The sequence below is a fragment of the Thermobia domestica genome, chromosome 3 (genome assembly GCF_964235325.1).
Source record: "Thermobia domestica chromosome 3, izTheDome1.hap1.1, whole genome shotgun sequence".
Lineage (NCBI taxonomy): Eukaryota > Metazoa > Arthropoda > Insecta > Zygentoma > Lepismatidae > Thermobia > Thermobia domestica.
Genome location: NC_137456.1, coordinates 14,521,164 through 14,536,341, shown reverse-complemented (window position 1 = coordinate 14,536,341; position 15,178 = coordinate 14,521,164). Strand labels below are relative to the sequence as shown.

Genomic DNA, 15,178 nt, shown 5'->3' with positions numbered 1-15,178 from the left:
TTTTTTTTTTTTAAAAAAAAAAAAAGAAATCTGATTCTTCAAATGGTGTACTGATGACAGAACCACACTCAAGAAGAAAAAATCGAACTGTTTCCTAAAATTGTGTGTATCACGAGGCAATCACTGCTTTTTGATGTTATTTATGACATAGCATCGAAGCAATGATAGTATTTCTTCAGCTACTGGACTTACCGCCCATATCTGCAGACTTTCTTAACAAATCTATCCCATATTTGGTACTGGTTAAGAATAACCCGTCAAACAAATAGTAATTTTACTATTAAAATGTGTGAGTGCGTATGAAGGAGGATTGCCTGAGATACCGTAATAATTCCCACTGTCGGAACATGCCTGTATAATGTAGGAAACCAGTATTTTATGTTTAGAAGTTTAATGTTACCAGTATCAAATCATTACAAGGGCTTCAGTTCAAATGAGTGAATACGATGTCAAAGGTTTGTTGCACTATTCTCATTTATCCATGATTCTTATTCTTATGTTTCTTGCATTATAACCTCCGTCGATGACGCGCCTGCTCCCTACGGATAAACCAGCTAATCTTCTCTATTCTTTTCCAGGGGGCCGCAGTGACTCACTGGTAAAGCGTTCATCTCTATGGGGTTCAGGGTTCAATCCCAGCTCCCGCCAAGTGAACTTTTTGGTGGACAAACAGCGTAGCGTGTGCGTGGGTTTCTTCGGATTTCCTCCCACTTTCTTCATTCATTTCTCATCATCCCCGTCTCATTTAGCCTAACTGGCATAATCGTGGGACGTAAAACTCAAAGATTTCATTTTTTCATTCTTCTCCATACCTACAGTTTGAGAGCTTCTAGTCGTTTTCCATCATTTTTGCGTAATACCCACGTTTCTGCTCCTCATACAGCACAATAGTCCACACGAAGCATGTTATGAGTCTTTTTCTCAGCTCTTTATTCAAGTTGTAAAACTATTAAAACTATAACTTTCTTGTGTTATAAGTCTAATAATGTAGAAAGAAAGAGATATCACATTTAAACCTTACAAGAAGTCACATTACAACCACCTCAGAAAGAGAATGATGTTCATGTGAAAATAAAAAAATGTTTTTCATATAGGATTTTATTTTTCTACATTAATAATTACAAAGGTATGTAATCTACAATATACAACTACTGGTCAGAAATATTTACAATATAAAGGCTGATACTGCTGGTATCATCCTTACAATATTTCAAGAAACAGGAAAAAGAAAAAAACTCAATAAGACTATACAGCGTACATGTAAAACAAAATATGACATATTTAAATGTTTCCTTAAAGATTAAACACACAAAAACAACGACAAAGTAAATTTTTGATTCTTCATAGATCATACTTAAAATATTTAGAAAACTCAGGAACGCATCCCATTGGAAGCCCACGAATATATATATATATATATATATATATATTTCTAGTCTCACAAATATTAATAAAGAAAATGCTAATAAAATACTATACAATGAAACTTTTTTTTTTTTTTTAACAAAGGAGGAAAAGGTGAAATGTCTTTCACTCGTTTCTAAAACTAATGATTCAATTTCCCTGGCTTCACTACAGATATTAGATGTCTCTCTAATGAAACGTTTAATGTGCTGTCCTTTCTCGGATTTTCTCTTTTCCTGTTCTAATTTTTCAGCTTCACCTATTGATAGTCAAAAGGTTAACCGTTTGTTTCACTATCATTCAACAAATATCTTAGCGATTATGAATAAAATGATGATTATTATCTTGTATTTGGTAGAAATTCACTTTCTCCAACTTTTCAACCATTATCCTTACTATGGGAGCCATCTTCACGGGGTAACTTCCGATCCACAAGAGTGTAAGTTCTGTTGATCTTCATTAATGTCTCTTGTTTTCATTGTGAACTAGTTAATATTTTCTGGAATAGAAGTTCCTTCCCGAAGACGGTCGCAATAAAGATAGTGTTTGGAAATCTAGAGAAAGTGAATTTCTACGTAAATACAAAGTAATAATTTTCACTTTATGTATATAAAATAGTTTGAGTAAAATTAAATATGTCACACCTTAACGACCGTTTAATTAACAGTTCTTAAGACTCTTTAAGCTAAATGAAGGGTTCCATTATGAGTAGTAATAACATATGTTTGAGCAGTTTTCTTTAGCAAGATATCTAATTATATTTAACAATTATAATAATTATAAGAATCGTTAGTGAAACTGGAAGCCAGTTTAGGCTCAGCAAAGTATACCAGACTCTTTATTAAACCCAAAGGGCTGTTGAAGCCTGAGAGAAGGATGCAAGAAATTATATATATATATATATATATATATATATATATATATATATAAAGACGTAATGAACCTCCCCACCAATTCCATACGTTCAAGGTTTCAGAAGAAAATTACGTGTATAATAACACAAAACAATTTGATTACTGAATTCGCTGGAACTCAAATGGTAATACAGCAATCAGACTTGTGTATGTCACTGGAACATTATACCACACATACTGGCATTATGTGACAATAAAACAATAACAACTGTTCCATTCTTTGAAAACGAATCGGTACAAATTTACACTGTTTTAAAGATTTTAATTATTTCTTTATTAGTTTAAGTGTATTACAATTAGTATATATTTTACAAAAATAATCTAAGAAAGTTCGTTGGAGAATGAAAGTAAATAAACGTCTCTTAAACTTAAATAAATAAATAAATAAATAAATAAATGAAATCTTTAAGTTTTACGTTCCACGATTTTGACGGCTAGGCTAAAGGAAACGGTGATTGTGAGAAATGAATGAAATGGTGGAATGAATAGGGAGGAAACGGGACAACCCCGAGAAAACCCACGCACACGGTGTTTTTCCACCACAAATTTCACTAGTCACCGCGGCCACCGCAACTTATTCTAGAATGAGTTTATTTAGACTTCGGAGAATCAAGATAATCATCCTTGTCAGGCAGTAATATGCTGTGAAAGATCAAATAAAGATTTTTTTTTTTTTAAAAAAAGTAAAATTTATTTGAGGAACAAAAGTTTTGATATCCCTTGTTCAATCCTGTTAACATTAGCAATCTTTGTCCATAATTCGAAACCCCTAAACGTAAGTTCAAAGGAGAAATAAATAAATAAAAATAGAAAATGTGCATGAATGAGGAAAAATAAACTTCAGGTTAAGGAATGCTATATACAAGTGAGTATAAAACTTCTCAGAAACAAATCTATTACAGTTATTTAAAGAAAGTGAAGGAGCACTGATTCAAAATTTTCACACCCACCTCCACGTTCCCTGAAGACAGATACAGTGTATAAACACCAGCAATATTTCAAAAAAGTATTCATTTTTTCTTTCTTCTGGTAGTAAAGATTGCTACTTTTCTTTCATGTTCCTATTTCTTTTGAATATTTTATTGTTGATATTCCTTAAATGTGTATGTCCTCTGTCAAACGTATTCAAAAAAATATAACTTCCAAAATAATTGACGTAACCGAGTCTATAAAAAGGGAAGAAAAAATACCGTGGTGGCTCAGTGGTACAGTCCCTGGTTCGATCCGAGCTCGTACCAAGATGTCTTTGTGATGGACAGATCTCGTGCGTGGATTTTCTCAAGATTCACTCGTTTCCTCCAACTTCCTTCATACCACCATTTCATTCATTTAATCATCACTGTCTTCTTTAGTTGTCAAGCATAACTGTGGGACGTAAAACTGAAAACTTTAATTTTATAAAAAGGAAAATGCCATTTGAAAAACTGTAAGTACAGTATACTTTATAGACTTAGTTACGTCAATTATCTTCAAAGTTATAAGTTTTTAAGTACGTTAGACAGTAAATATACCTAAGAAATCTCAATAGTACAAATATGGGAAATAGGAATATGTGGAAAATATAGCGATCTTTGCTGTTTTGCGAAAGAAGGAAAACCAAATAAGTTTTGAAATATTGGACAGATTTATGCACAACATCTATCTTCAAGGAACATAGAGACGAGTGTCAAAAATTTTAAATTATTACAGATCATTTAACCATAAATCCAAGGGCAGAAACCTCTGCAAATTTGGCATAATCGCATCGATCAAAAATAATAATAATAATAATAATACAAAAAAGGAATAAAAGAAAATTATTATAGTTTGTACTTTGATTTTATATAACGTATTCAGCAAACTTTTCATAACAACACACATTTTACTATAAATTACTTAATATTTTTATGTAAAAACTTAAAAATGTTACACAATATAAAACTACATGTATTGTTTTAAAGTATTAATATTTATAAAAACTTGTAAATGTTATACAATATATAGAACTACATATAGTTTTAAAGTATTATTACTAATTACAAGCCCACTTTAACATGCCAAACAACATGTTTTGTTGTACAGATTCCAAAGGGTCTTCCTTAGGAAGCGTAAATAAATAAATGAAAAAATAAAAAGTAAAATTAATAAAAAAATTAGAAGAAAAAACTGGTATGTAATTCACTTTTACTTGTAAAACATAATACAATAATACTTATTGAGCGTATGGCACACATTACAAAATAACAATATAGTAAGTCATCTGTAATGTCTCTATATGACGAAAATATATATATATATTTTTTTTAAGAACGTACTACGTTAGTTGCATCAACTATGTAAGATTTGCATAGGAAAATAATTTACTCCTTCTGCCCTGATGAAAATTGATCGCTTCTTCAATTGAAATACAGGCTAAAAAACAAACACTGAAGAAACATTACAGGTGAGTTATTATATTAAGATAATATTAATTGATAACTATCTCTAGATGTTATCACTGTTGAGTAATACACATGTCTCAGACAACCCAGATCACACACAAGGTCACTTTGCAATATTTTGTAAATAAGTTACGTAATACTGTTCTATATTTTACACTTCATATTCATCCCTTATTCTCAGCGTCATCGAGTTTAAAAATATCTACAGGGTGTCCGAAAAGTCTCCGAAATCCTAGGTTTGAGTATCACAGAGAATAATGTTATTGTAAGATTTAGTTATGGTATTGGTAACACCGCTTGGATTATCATAGACAGCACTGTCTGGTATCCCTGCGTTCAATGTCACATGGAGTAATTCAGCTGTGAAACAATGGCCGATGTAATGGGGAACGGTTAGTGGCATGCACGTGGGTGGAAGAAAACAATGATATGCTGGCAATGACTGTATTTTGAGATCACTTTGGCAACGACCCACCTCGTAAAGTGTGGAAGACGCCTTTGGATTGGTAACTCCTCAGATACTTCGCAACATGTCAACGAGGACATGGAAACATCCATGTGTGTGTACAGAACGAAGGAATACATACAGATCCACTGGACACATAGTTCGTATACGTAAATACTGAACTATCGTAAGACTAATAGACAAAGTAGAATTACACCAACATTAATTTCTGTGATAACCAAACGTAGGGATACGGGGACTTCTCGGACACCCTGTAAGTATATAACAGTCCTGTTATAATTAATCGAGTACTGGTTATTCAAATAATTATTATTCTAATCGAATATAAAATTATTTGAACTAAAAGAACAAGCTATATTGTTTTAGGATAAATATTACAGGCGTAGATCAATAGAGGTCAACTAATTACAAATTTTCTGATGATTTTTTCAATATTTTAAACTGTGACTAAATCTTAAATCATGATTAATGAGTTCAACTGTATGTATGAAACACATTCCATATATGAACTCTACATCGTTTATTATCTACATAACAAAAAGCATATATTAATTTCTTTCGCTTAAGAATAGTTGCCGATAATTTCATTTACCTTTCTTGACTTTCGTAGCAGATAGAATTGATGATGACTGTAAGATAGTAACAATAGAAAGTTTAGTGTCACGCACAACCAACAGGTACAAAAGGTAAATTTATTTATATTTTTTTTCACATAATAGTTCCGTGACTTATGTCGTACCTTATAAGAAATTTATGAGAGAGACGAGGCTCAAAGGAATCTAATCACCGATGCATTTTGTATTTACACATATCACATATATATTTATTTTCCACTTACGCCATCTTCAGTCGCAAAACTTGATGGTTGAGGGAATCTAGTCTTCTTGTGAGCCTCGTTTAAACTTATACTCAAATTATGACTACAAAAATATGATGATAATTAAAGTGATAATTATTTATTGATTTCAGATCATGATTTCTTTGTAAAATAAAAAAAAAAGTACCCCAAAAGACTAGGCAATCACATCCACAAAACTTTTCGACAATCAGCAATATAAGGCAGGGTTTCTCAACCTGTGGTAGGCGAGCACGTGTTGTTGGTTCGTACGACTTATGGTGCTATTAATAATAAATAATGCTTTGGTGGTAGGCTGGTGGAAAAGCTCGACAATTCCTGTAGAAATCGAAATATCCCAGAAAACTGATCTCTTTCCTATATAGCGGCAAGCAATTGTCCAACTTAATTAAATATTTGGTAAATCGTGAAAAAGTTACGACAGGATTAGTAATGGCTTTTGAATGAATTCACAAATACTTATCACAATTATTTACATGAATTAAAGAAGGAAGCACTTCAGAAACTAAAGAAAAAATTAAAAAAAAAATCAATAACAGTCATACAAAAAAAAAAAAAAAGACATGGTTACATACAACACACTATACAAAAATACTTCACATATATAAAAACATTATACTCTATTCGATTAAATTGTGAAAAAAATGTGTACAAAACTTCGCCTACGGTATATGAGCATGATATAGTAATACAAGAAATATAAAATCAGTAAACTTCCGGACAGAATAAATTCAGAATTTATCATATCAATAACATCTCTGTCCGGAATTTTACCCAAGTCTTTTTCATACATGTAAAGGAAGTTACGTTAAGTGGTACAAACATGTAATAACAACACTTTTGCAGGTTTTATTTGAATCCCTGAGTTGTATAATAAAGGACTAGAAAACATGATTCGACAAAGATCAACCTATTCTTAATTTCTTCTTTTCTTTTGCGTTGTGTATCTCACAGGTGAAAATATACATCAGCGTTGACGATTCAAAACCTGGAAGAAAAAATAAAATTATTCCTGTACTAATAAATCTAAAATACGTATTTCATATATATATATATATACAGGGTGGTAGGTAACTCCACCGACAAACTTTGGGAGGTGATTCCTTATATGAAATGAAAGAAAAAAAGTTCTGATAAACATAGGTCGAAAAACGTCTCCTTTCAGAATTATAAACCGCCGAAAATTCGAAAAATCATGTTTCGAAACGCCCTGCCTTAGAAACTGTAGGACCTATCCCAAGCGGTTTAAGGAATTACACAGGAACTAGTATACGATCTATCTAAATATCCATGTTTCAACATCCTCCGTTATTGGCGAAACGAACGCGCCATTAGTACTTAAAGGAGTATCACTATACCTCAACTTCCTTTTTACAGTTCGTTTCGCCGATAACGGACCACGGTCGGGGCTCCACAAGGTTTATTTTATTCCTTCTGATGTATACAAATAACTAACGAAATTTCAGTCATATTTACAGGTCGCTCCATTTTGCCTTTTTTTGTTGTTTTCAAATTTTTCAGAACAAAATGTCAGTATTTGTATTCTCAAGTTACAAAAACGCTTTCTTCAGTTGAGCGGGAAGATTTTTACGATGGATTTCAACCAATTGAAGACTAATTTGTTTCTGTTCCTTGTCTTTTATCATTGCTTCATCATACTTTTACCTCTTTCAGCTACATCATTACAACAGCCATTTGGTTTAATAATTCAAAAACTTCTTGGAAAAAAGGATTATCTCACCATCTAATGATCATAATGAAAGCTACGAACTTATATCTACCCGGTTATTAGCACAGCTACTGTGTTAAATTACATTCTGGTCTTGATTCCTATAACGTAGTATACAGGAATGTAATGGGGCGTATACCCATTACCCACCTAATATTTTTACGGTGCAGCATACATTTACCTTAAATTGACGAATGAACGAGTATATACGAAGATAGGCATACGCTATATTTTCAAACCGGTCCAGCGTATACCTCCCAAAAATTCTACCATTAGATCATTGGTAATATTACAAGAACAAAAAGGTTTAAAATGCAACGACCTGTAAATATTGAGCAAGAGGGTTGACATTTTGCAGTTAAGTAATTTATGACCCGAGGAAAAAAAAAAATAAGCCTTGTGGAGGATTATTTTGAATAAGCTGATTTTTTTGCATATATATATATATATATATATATATATATATATATATATATATATATATATATAGGGTGTTTCAAAACAACATCGACAACAACGTTTGGGAGGTAATTCCTGACACCAAGATAAAACAAAAAGTATAGACCAACCTGGATGCACTTTCGAAGTTAAAGGCTGCCGAAAACATGAAAAAATGAACTTTAAAGATCCATAGTTCCAATACTATGGGACCTATCGTACTCGGGTCAAGACTTCACTTAGGAAGTAGTATGTGCCCTATTCAAATATCCATGTTTCAGAATCCTGCGGTACTTCCGCAACAATATTTATGCGTGTAGTTGGTGAGTACTTCAAATTATATGTCCGTAGCCAAACTCACTCTATAAAAATTGTTGCGTGAGCACCTTAGAATTCTGAAACATGTACTTTTTGGATAGCGCACATATTAGTTCCTAAGTGAAGTCTTGACCCGAATACGGTAGGTCCCATAGTATTGAAGCCTACCGTAATCTCTTAGTATCCGTAGTATCTTTAAAGTTCATTTTTTCATGTTTTCGACAGCCTATAACTTTGAAAGGAAGCATTTGTGCATCCAGGTTGATCTACACTTTTCGTCTTATCTTGGTGTTAGGAATCACCCCTCAAACGTTGTCGGTGTTGTTTTGAAACAACCTATATATCAAATACAGTAAAAGCCTCATATAATGCGGTTCGAGATACTGCGAATTCAGGTATAATGCGAGGGAAAGTATGTCTCCACTAAGAAATACTGTTAAAAATAAAAAAAATTACTTTCGAAAATTAAGTTAAAACAGTAAAAATTCTGCGAAAAGCGGCTCAGAAGTACAATTTTATCACTAAATTCACTCATCACATCCCCCTAGTTGACTATGATCCCTGCATTCCAAAAGATTTCGCAGAAGAAATGGGACAGATTGATTTTTGTCAATTCTACGGTTACATTTCGATATACAGCAGTAAGGTAGTACCACGAGAATAAAGTATGTCTCTCAGCAACCGCGTTATATTGGGCTTCTACTGTAAGTAAATTTGATTTCGCACGTACAACGGGTTTAGAAGTAAATGCAGAGAAAACTAAATACGTGGAAGTGCGTCGGGACCATAATACGGCAAATTGTGGAGGCGTTAAAATATTAAATAATGCTTTTGATAAAGTGGATACTTTCAAATATCTAGGATCAATATTAACAGACGAAAATCATATTCACGAAGAAATTAAATGTCGACTAAAAGCAGGGAATTCATGTTACTACTCGGTTCAAAATCTCTTGTCGTCGCGAATTCTGTCGAGGAATTTGAAGCTTAAAATATATAAAACGATAATCATGCCTGTTGTTCTGTATGGTTGCGAAACATGGTCGCTTACTCTGAGGGAAGAACATAGACTGAAAGTATTTGAGAACAGGATCCTGAGAAGAATATTCGGACCCAAGAGGAACGAGAATGGGGAATGGCGGAAGCTTCATAACGAGGAACTACATAGTTTATACGGTTTACCCAACATTGTTAGAGTCGTCAAGTCTAGGAGACTTAGGTGGGCAGGTCATGTAGCTAGAATGGAAGAAAGTAGAATTGCTTTCAAAGTCTTGACTGGTAGACCCATAGGAAAACGACCATTAGGAAGACCTAGGCGCAGATGGGAGGATAATATTAAGATGGATCTCGCAGAAATAGGAATACAAAGTAGAAACTGGATACAATTAGCTAAAGATAGAAGTCAGTGGAGAGCTTTTGTGAACGCGGCACTGAACCTCCGGGTTCCATAGGCCATAGAGTTAGTTAGTTATGTACAACGGAATTATAGAAGACTTCGCGTGAATTATCCGTGTTTGAAACTAAGTTTCAAAAGCTGCTAATTCCCGCACAAACACTTCTACAGCCAAGACCTATTAACTCTTTTTGCGAAGTGTAAATACTGACATCATCACAATGGAATGGAACCAAAGTCCTTTCAAAATTGATTATTAGTATCACCACAGCAAAGATTTACTATTACTACTTCGGCAATATGTCATTGCTCCCATCAAGTACATTATCAAAGAACTATTTAAGGCTACAGCTTATATTTATTTTTTTTTATGAATTTATTTATTTTTATGAAAGTTTTTATTTCTATGAATAGTAGAGTCTTGTTCAGCAGTTCAGTGTTTTATCTCTATTTTTTTATTTATACATATTTCTGGGCATTGCCGGTATCTATGGCTTTATGCCGTCACGTACGAGATGTATATCTCTTGACAAGCACACTATCTGCGGAAGTGAAATGAAGGAATTGACCTGGAATTTGTATGTTAGGTACCATCTCGACATTTGCCTAGTGTGAATGAGGAAAACCCCGAAAAACCACTTTGGACGGCTGGCTTGGAAAAGTTGTTACAACTTTTCAAATGAATATCCTTACCAGGAATCGAACCCGGGTCCGCTCTTATCAAAGGCAACTACCCTACACACTACGCTACGTAGGACCGCACACTACAGCTTATATATTTCACAAAATAAAAGGCCACTTCTAATAACCATAAGATTCTTCCCTTCATTTCTAGTTTTAAATTTTTAATGAAGTACAAACCTCAACTTTCAATTAGATTTAAACAACAACGTGGTGAATGAAATCTTTCTTCGTTTTTCGTTTAACGTCCCACGGGTCTCTCTTAGGCTAAGGGAGACGATGATTAAACCAAATGAATGATGATGGAAGAATTGGTGGAATGAGAAAGTGGGAGGAAACGCAAGTACCCCAATAAAACCCACGGATATGATGTTGTCCACCACAAACTTTCTTGGACAGGTATCGAACCAAAGACCCCACGCACCAGAGGACACAATGGCTATCACTGAGCCATTGTGTCCCCCACGTAACGAATGAGATACAACAAAGTGAAGAAGGGTTATAAAATTAGCTGTAAGTACTTAACTATAAAGATGACACCTGTTTCTTTTACAACATTTGAAGACTATTTATATTGTGTATTATTAAACATTGGTATTTGATCTTCAGGAGTTGACAGTTTTGCCAATTATATCATTAAAGTATGCTCAAAAGAAATATTTCTAGTTTTATAAAAAATATACAATGCCTCATTAAGAACTGTTATCTCCATCTAAATGAAAACATGTACCGGTACCTGTGATATCAGTTTACAACAACAACAAATTAAATCCGAGCAACTACAAGCCGATAACCGTATTGAATATATCTTTTAAAGTTTTGAAGTTATCATTCTCAGACAGTTTCTTCTTAGCGTAAAAAAATATATTGCAAGAATCACAACACGGCTTTTACAAAGGTCCATCAATTGTAACCAACCTCTGTTAAATAACAGATTTTGTCTACCATGCAATGAAAAATGTATCGCAAAATGATGTTATATACATTGGCATGGGTAAACCCTTTGATTCAGTTGATCATAGATTACTCTTAAAGAAACTGTCAAACATACGTGTAACTAAATTCTATCTAAAAAAAATTTCCAAAGCTATTTGACAGGTAGAACATATCAAATTAAAACTGGAAATGTCTTGTCAGATTCATCCACTATCAGCAATGGAGTTCCTCAAGGTTCTCATCTGGGCCCATTACTTTTCTCAATTTTTATTAGTGACTTGCCAACAGTTTTAAACCATTTCAATATTTTACTGTATCTTAATGAATTAAGCTTTTTATAATAGTCAACAATACTGAGGACATTAGGCTACAACAAGACTTACGCAGAATCATTGTATGAACATCAATTGATTAAAAACTTATGAGTATGGCCTATAGTAACGAATCTCAATATTTGAAGATGAGTCAATACGAAATACTGTAAGTTAATACGAAATACAAGGTACTGCAATACAAAAAGTTGACACAATGTAGAATTTAGGTCATAGGATAAAATTGATCGACTCCGTATTTGTAGAAAAGATACTTTACAACCGATGTAACTTAAGATTATAATTAATATATATATATATACATATATATATGGAGTTCAACAAAGGCTCCAAAGGCTAAACTTTTATTGCAACCAAATAATAGGAAATATATTTAATCCCTAGGCTTTTAACAAGCTATAGTAATTGTGTATCTTAGAATATGACTTTACTTTAAAATTTATAATATAACGTAGTAGTTGTTTTTATTTTCACTTTTAATCTTTCATGTCTCAATGTTTTAGGAATTGACACAGATTACACTGTCAGAATTTATCATTTTTTATGAATTCATGTTAAAGATATTATTATTTATCTCTTTTTCTATATTAAGAGTGTTACAATAATACTGGAGATATGAAAAAGTGAAGTATTTTTGCTGCATTTCTACTCTCATCTGTTCTCAGCACGTAAATAATAATAATAATTTCCCAATTCATTGAAAATAATACGAAAAGAATGTTTACACACACACACACAATATATATATATATATATATATATATATAAAGCCGCAGATCCAGGGATATATGGCAGGATATACCATAGTTTTCGGCTTTATCCAGGGTAAAGAAAGAGGATTGAAGCCCATTTTATTTGGTGTATACCTGAGCGTCAATGGAGGGCTGTAGCCCCTACAGCCCCTCCCTTCTATCCGCGGCCGAATATATATACAGGTTTTTCAAAACAACACCAACGTCAACGTTTGGGAGGTGATTCTTAACACCAAGATAAGACAAAAGTATAGACCAACCTAGGTGCACAAATGGTTCCTTTCGGAGTTATAGGCTGCCGAAAACATGAATAAAATGAACTTTAAAAGTTCATAGCTCCAAAACTATGGAACCTATCATAGTCGGCTCAAGACTTCACTTAGGAACTAATATGTGCCCTATCCAAATATCCACGTTTGAGAATCCTAAGGACTCACGCAACAATTTTTATAGAGGGAGTTTTGCTACGGACATATAATTTGAAGTACGCACCAAGTACCTGTATAGAAATTGTTGCGGAACTACTGCAGGATTCTGAAAATTGGATATTTGGATAGGGCACATATTAGTTCCTAAGTGAAATCTTGATCCGACTACGGTAGGACCCATAATTTTGGAGCTATGAACCTTTAAAGTTCATTTTTTCATATTTTCGGCAGCCTATAACTCCGAAATAACAGGTTTCTGGACCTATGTTGGTCTACACTTTTCGTCTTATTTTGGTGTCAGGAATCACCTCCGAAACGTTTTCGGTGTTGTTTTGAAACACTCTGTATATATATATATATATATATATATATATATATATATATATGACTGACTGATTTTCAGAAAATGTAATTTTCTTTGACATTTTAGTTTCAAAAAAGAAAGCTGTGCATCCTATACCCTGTTAATTACAATCATCAATGCAACCATAAGATATAACCTTTGAATTGATTACCTTCCTACTCGAACTCGAAGATGTACTATATTTCAATTACTTTGACCGTCTTCGAATTTACAATACAGATTTAGACACAAATTTGTTCCTACTTTCCTTATGAACTTCATAGTCGAAACTTGTTTTGAACAATAGTGAAACTCAATTTAAGAAACATTCATTTGAGTTCAACTAACTTATTTAGAAGATCAATTCTGTGTCTTACCTGATCCTTACAATGTAGACTAGATCCATTTTGTGTGTTCTGAGCTATATGGACTGTCTTACTTACTATCACAACCTTTTTTTCTACTTCGCTGCGGTTTTCTTTTAATTTATTGTCTAGTGATAATACACGATTTTTATTTTCTTCCGCTGGTGCTTCGATTGTCGATACAGAATTCAATTGTCTGTAAAGTACAATGCGTGAAAAAAAATTACAAAGAAACAAACTACATGAAAAATTTTCAGATTAAAACACAAGAACGTGACACAGTATAGTTAGAAATACATATTTTGTCCCTTATACATCTCTTGTAATCTTACAATGGTATCAAGGAATTCAATATCTATCACAGTATCGCAAGCGGTGGTAATGTCTAGAAAGAAATGTAAGCAAAAGGCTAGTACTCAAAAAAAAAAAAAAAAAAAAAAAAAAAAAATCTAAGTCTAAGTAGCTTTTCGGAATATCCTTCGTCCATCTTCAGCTTAAATCCAATTGGAAGAGAGTTTGAAATATCTTAAAGACAATAACCGGATTCACGTTTGATAGAGAAAGCAAAAACAGCAACTGAACGAAAAATTAAAGAATCCTATTACATTCATAAAGAGAAACCTACACTCAATTTAGATAAGGGAGAAATAAATATGATTTGGAGCAGTCTTTTTACTACATATATCCGGCATCAGGAAGGTAAGGAAAAAAAAAAAAAAAAAAAAAAAAAACAGTGAGCAAGAGTGACGAGTGAGTGACCATTTGCATGTGTTCATTTTTGACAGAAGACTTGTGTTTCACATTTTAAAATCCTTTTAACTATTTTTTTTTTTTTTTTTACCTATCCACCCCTTCCCCCATGTTTCAAACCCTATTCGAGTTGAGTTGAATTGATTTGATTTTGTGTTTATTGTTCCTTTCAGCAGTGTGGCTATATGAGATGTAGACCTACAGCTTACCGAATCTTATGAGCTCCCGCAGGGAATCGAACCCAGGTATCCCAGGCCAAAGGCGCGTACGCTAACTGCTTAGCCACGAAGGAGCTCAAAACATTATTCGAATTGTATTTAAGATGGAAACGTTACTTACATTTAAAAGAATATTTTGTTATTTTGGTGAATACTAGCCTTTTGCTTAGATTTTTTTCGAATTCAATACCTTTTTATGTGCTATGAAGTAAAACATTATTGAAAAACAAGGAAATTAAAAAGCTTTAGTATCTGACTTGGTGGGAGATCATATTTTATTACTGTGCTATACGTGACTTTGTGAGATTTTGTGTGTTATCCCTAGATATCAAAGCGTGCAAGGTGGTTGTTGTTGTTGTTTGTTGAAGTTTGGTGTATCTTTTCAGTGCCGAGATCTACAGTTTGAGACCTATGAAACGAGGACCTACAATTTAA

The 15,178-nt window shown here is 33.1% G+C and overlaps 1 protein-coding gene across 1 annotated transcript in view; it reads right to left on the bottom strand.

Annotated features, from left to right (window-relative positions):
* Positions 1–6,886: 6,886 nt before the first annotated feature.
* Positions 6,887–15,178, bottom strand: part of LOC145682422 (uncharacterized) — a 190,315-nt gene continuing 182,023 nt past the window's right edge. The window contains exons 14-15 of the mRNA XM_081754052.1: positions 13,788–13,971; positions 6,887–7,048 (exon numbers count right to left, since the gene is read on the bottom strand). Of these exons, the coding sequence (XP_081610178.1) occupies positions 7,028–7,048; positions 13,788–13,971 (205 nt within the window). The 3' untranslated portion in view covers positions 6,887–7,027. The remainder of the gene's footprint in view (positions 7,049–13,787; positions 13,972–15,178) is intronic.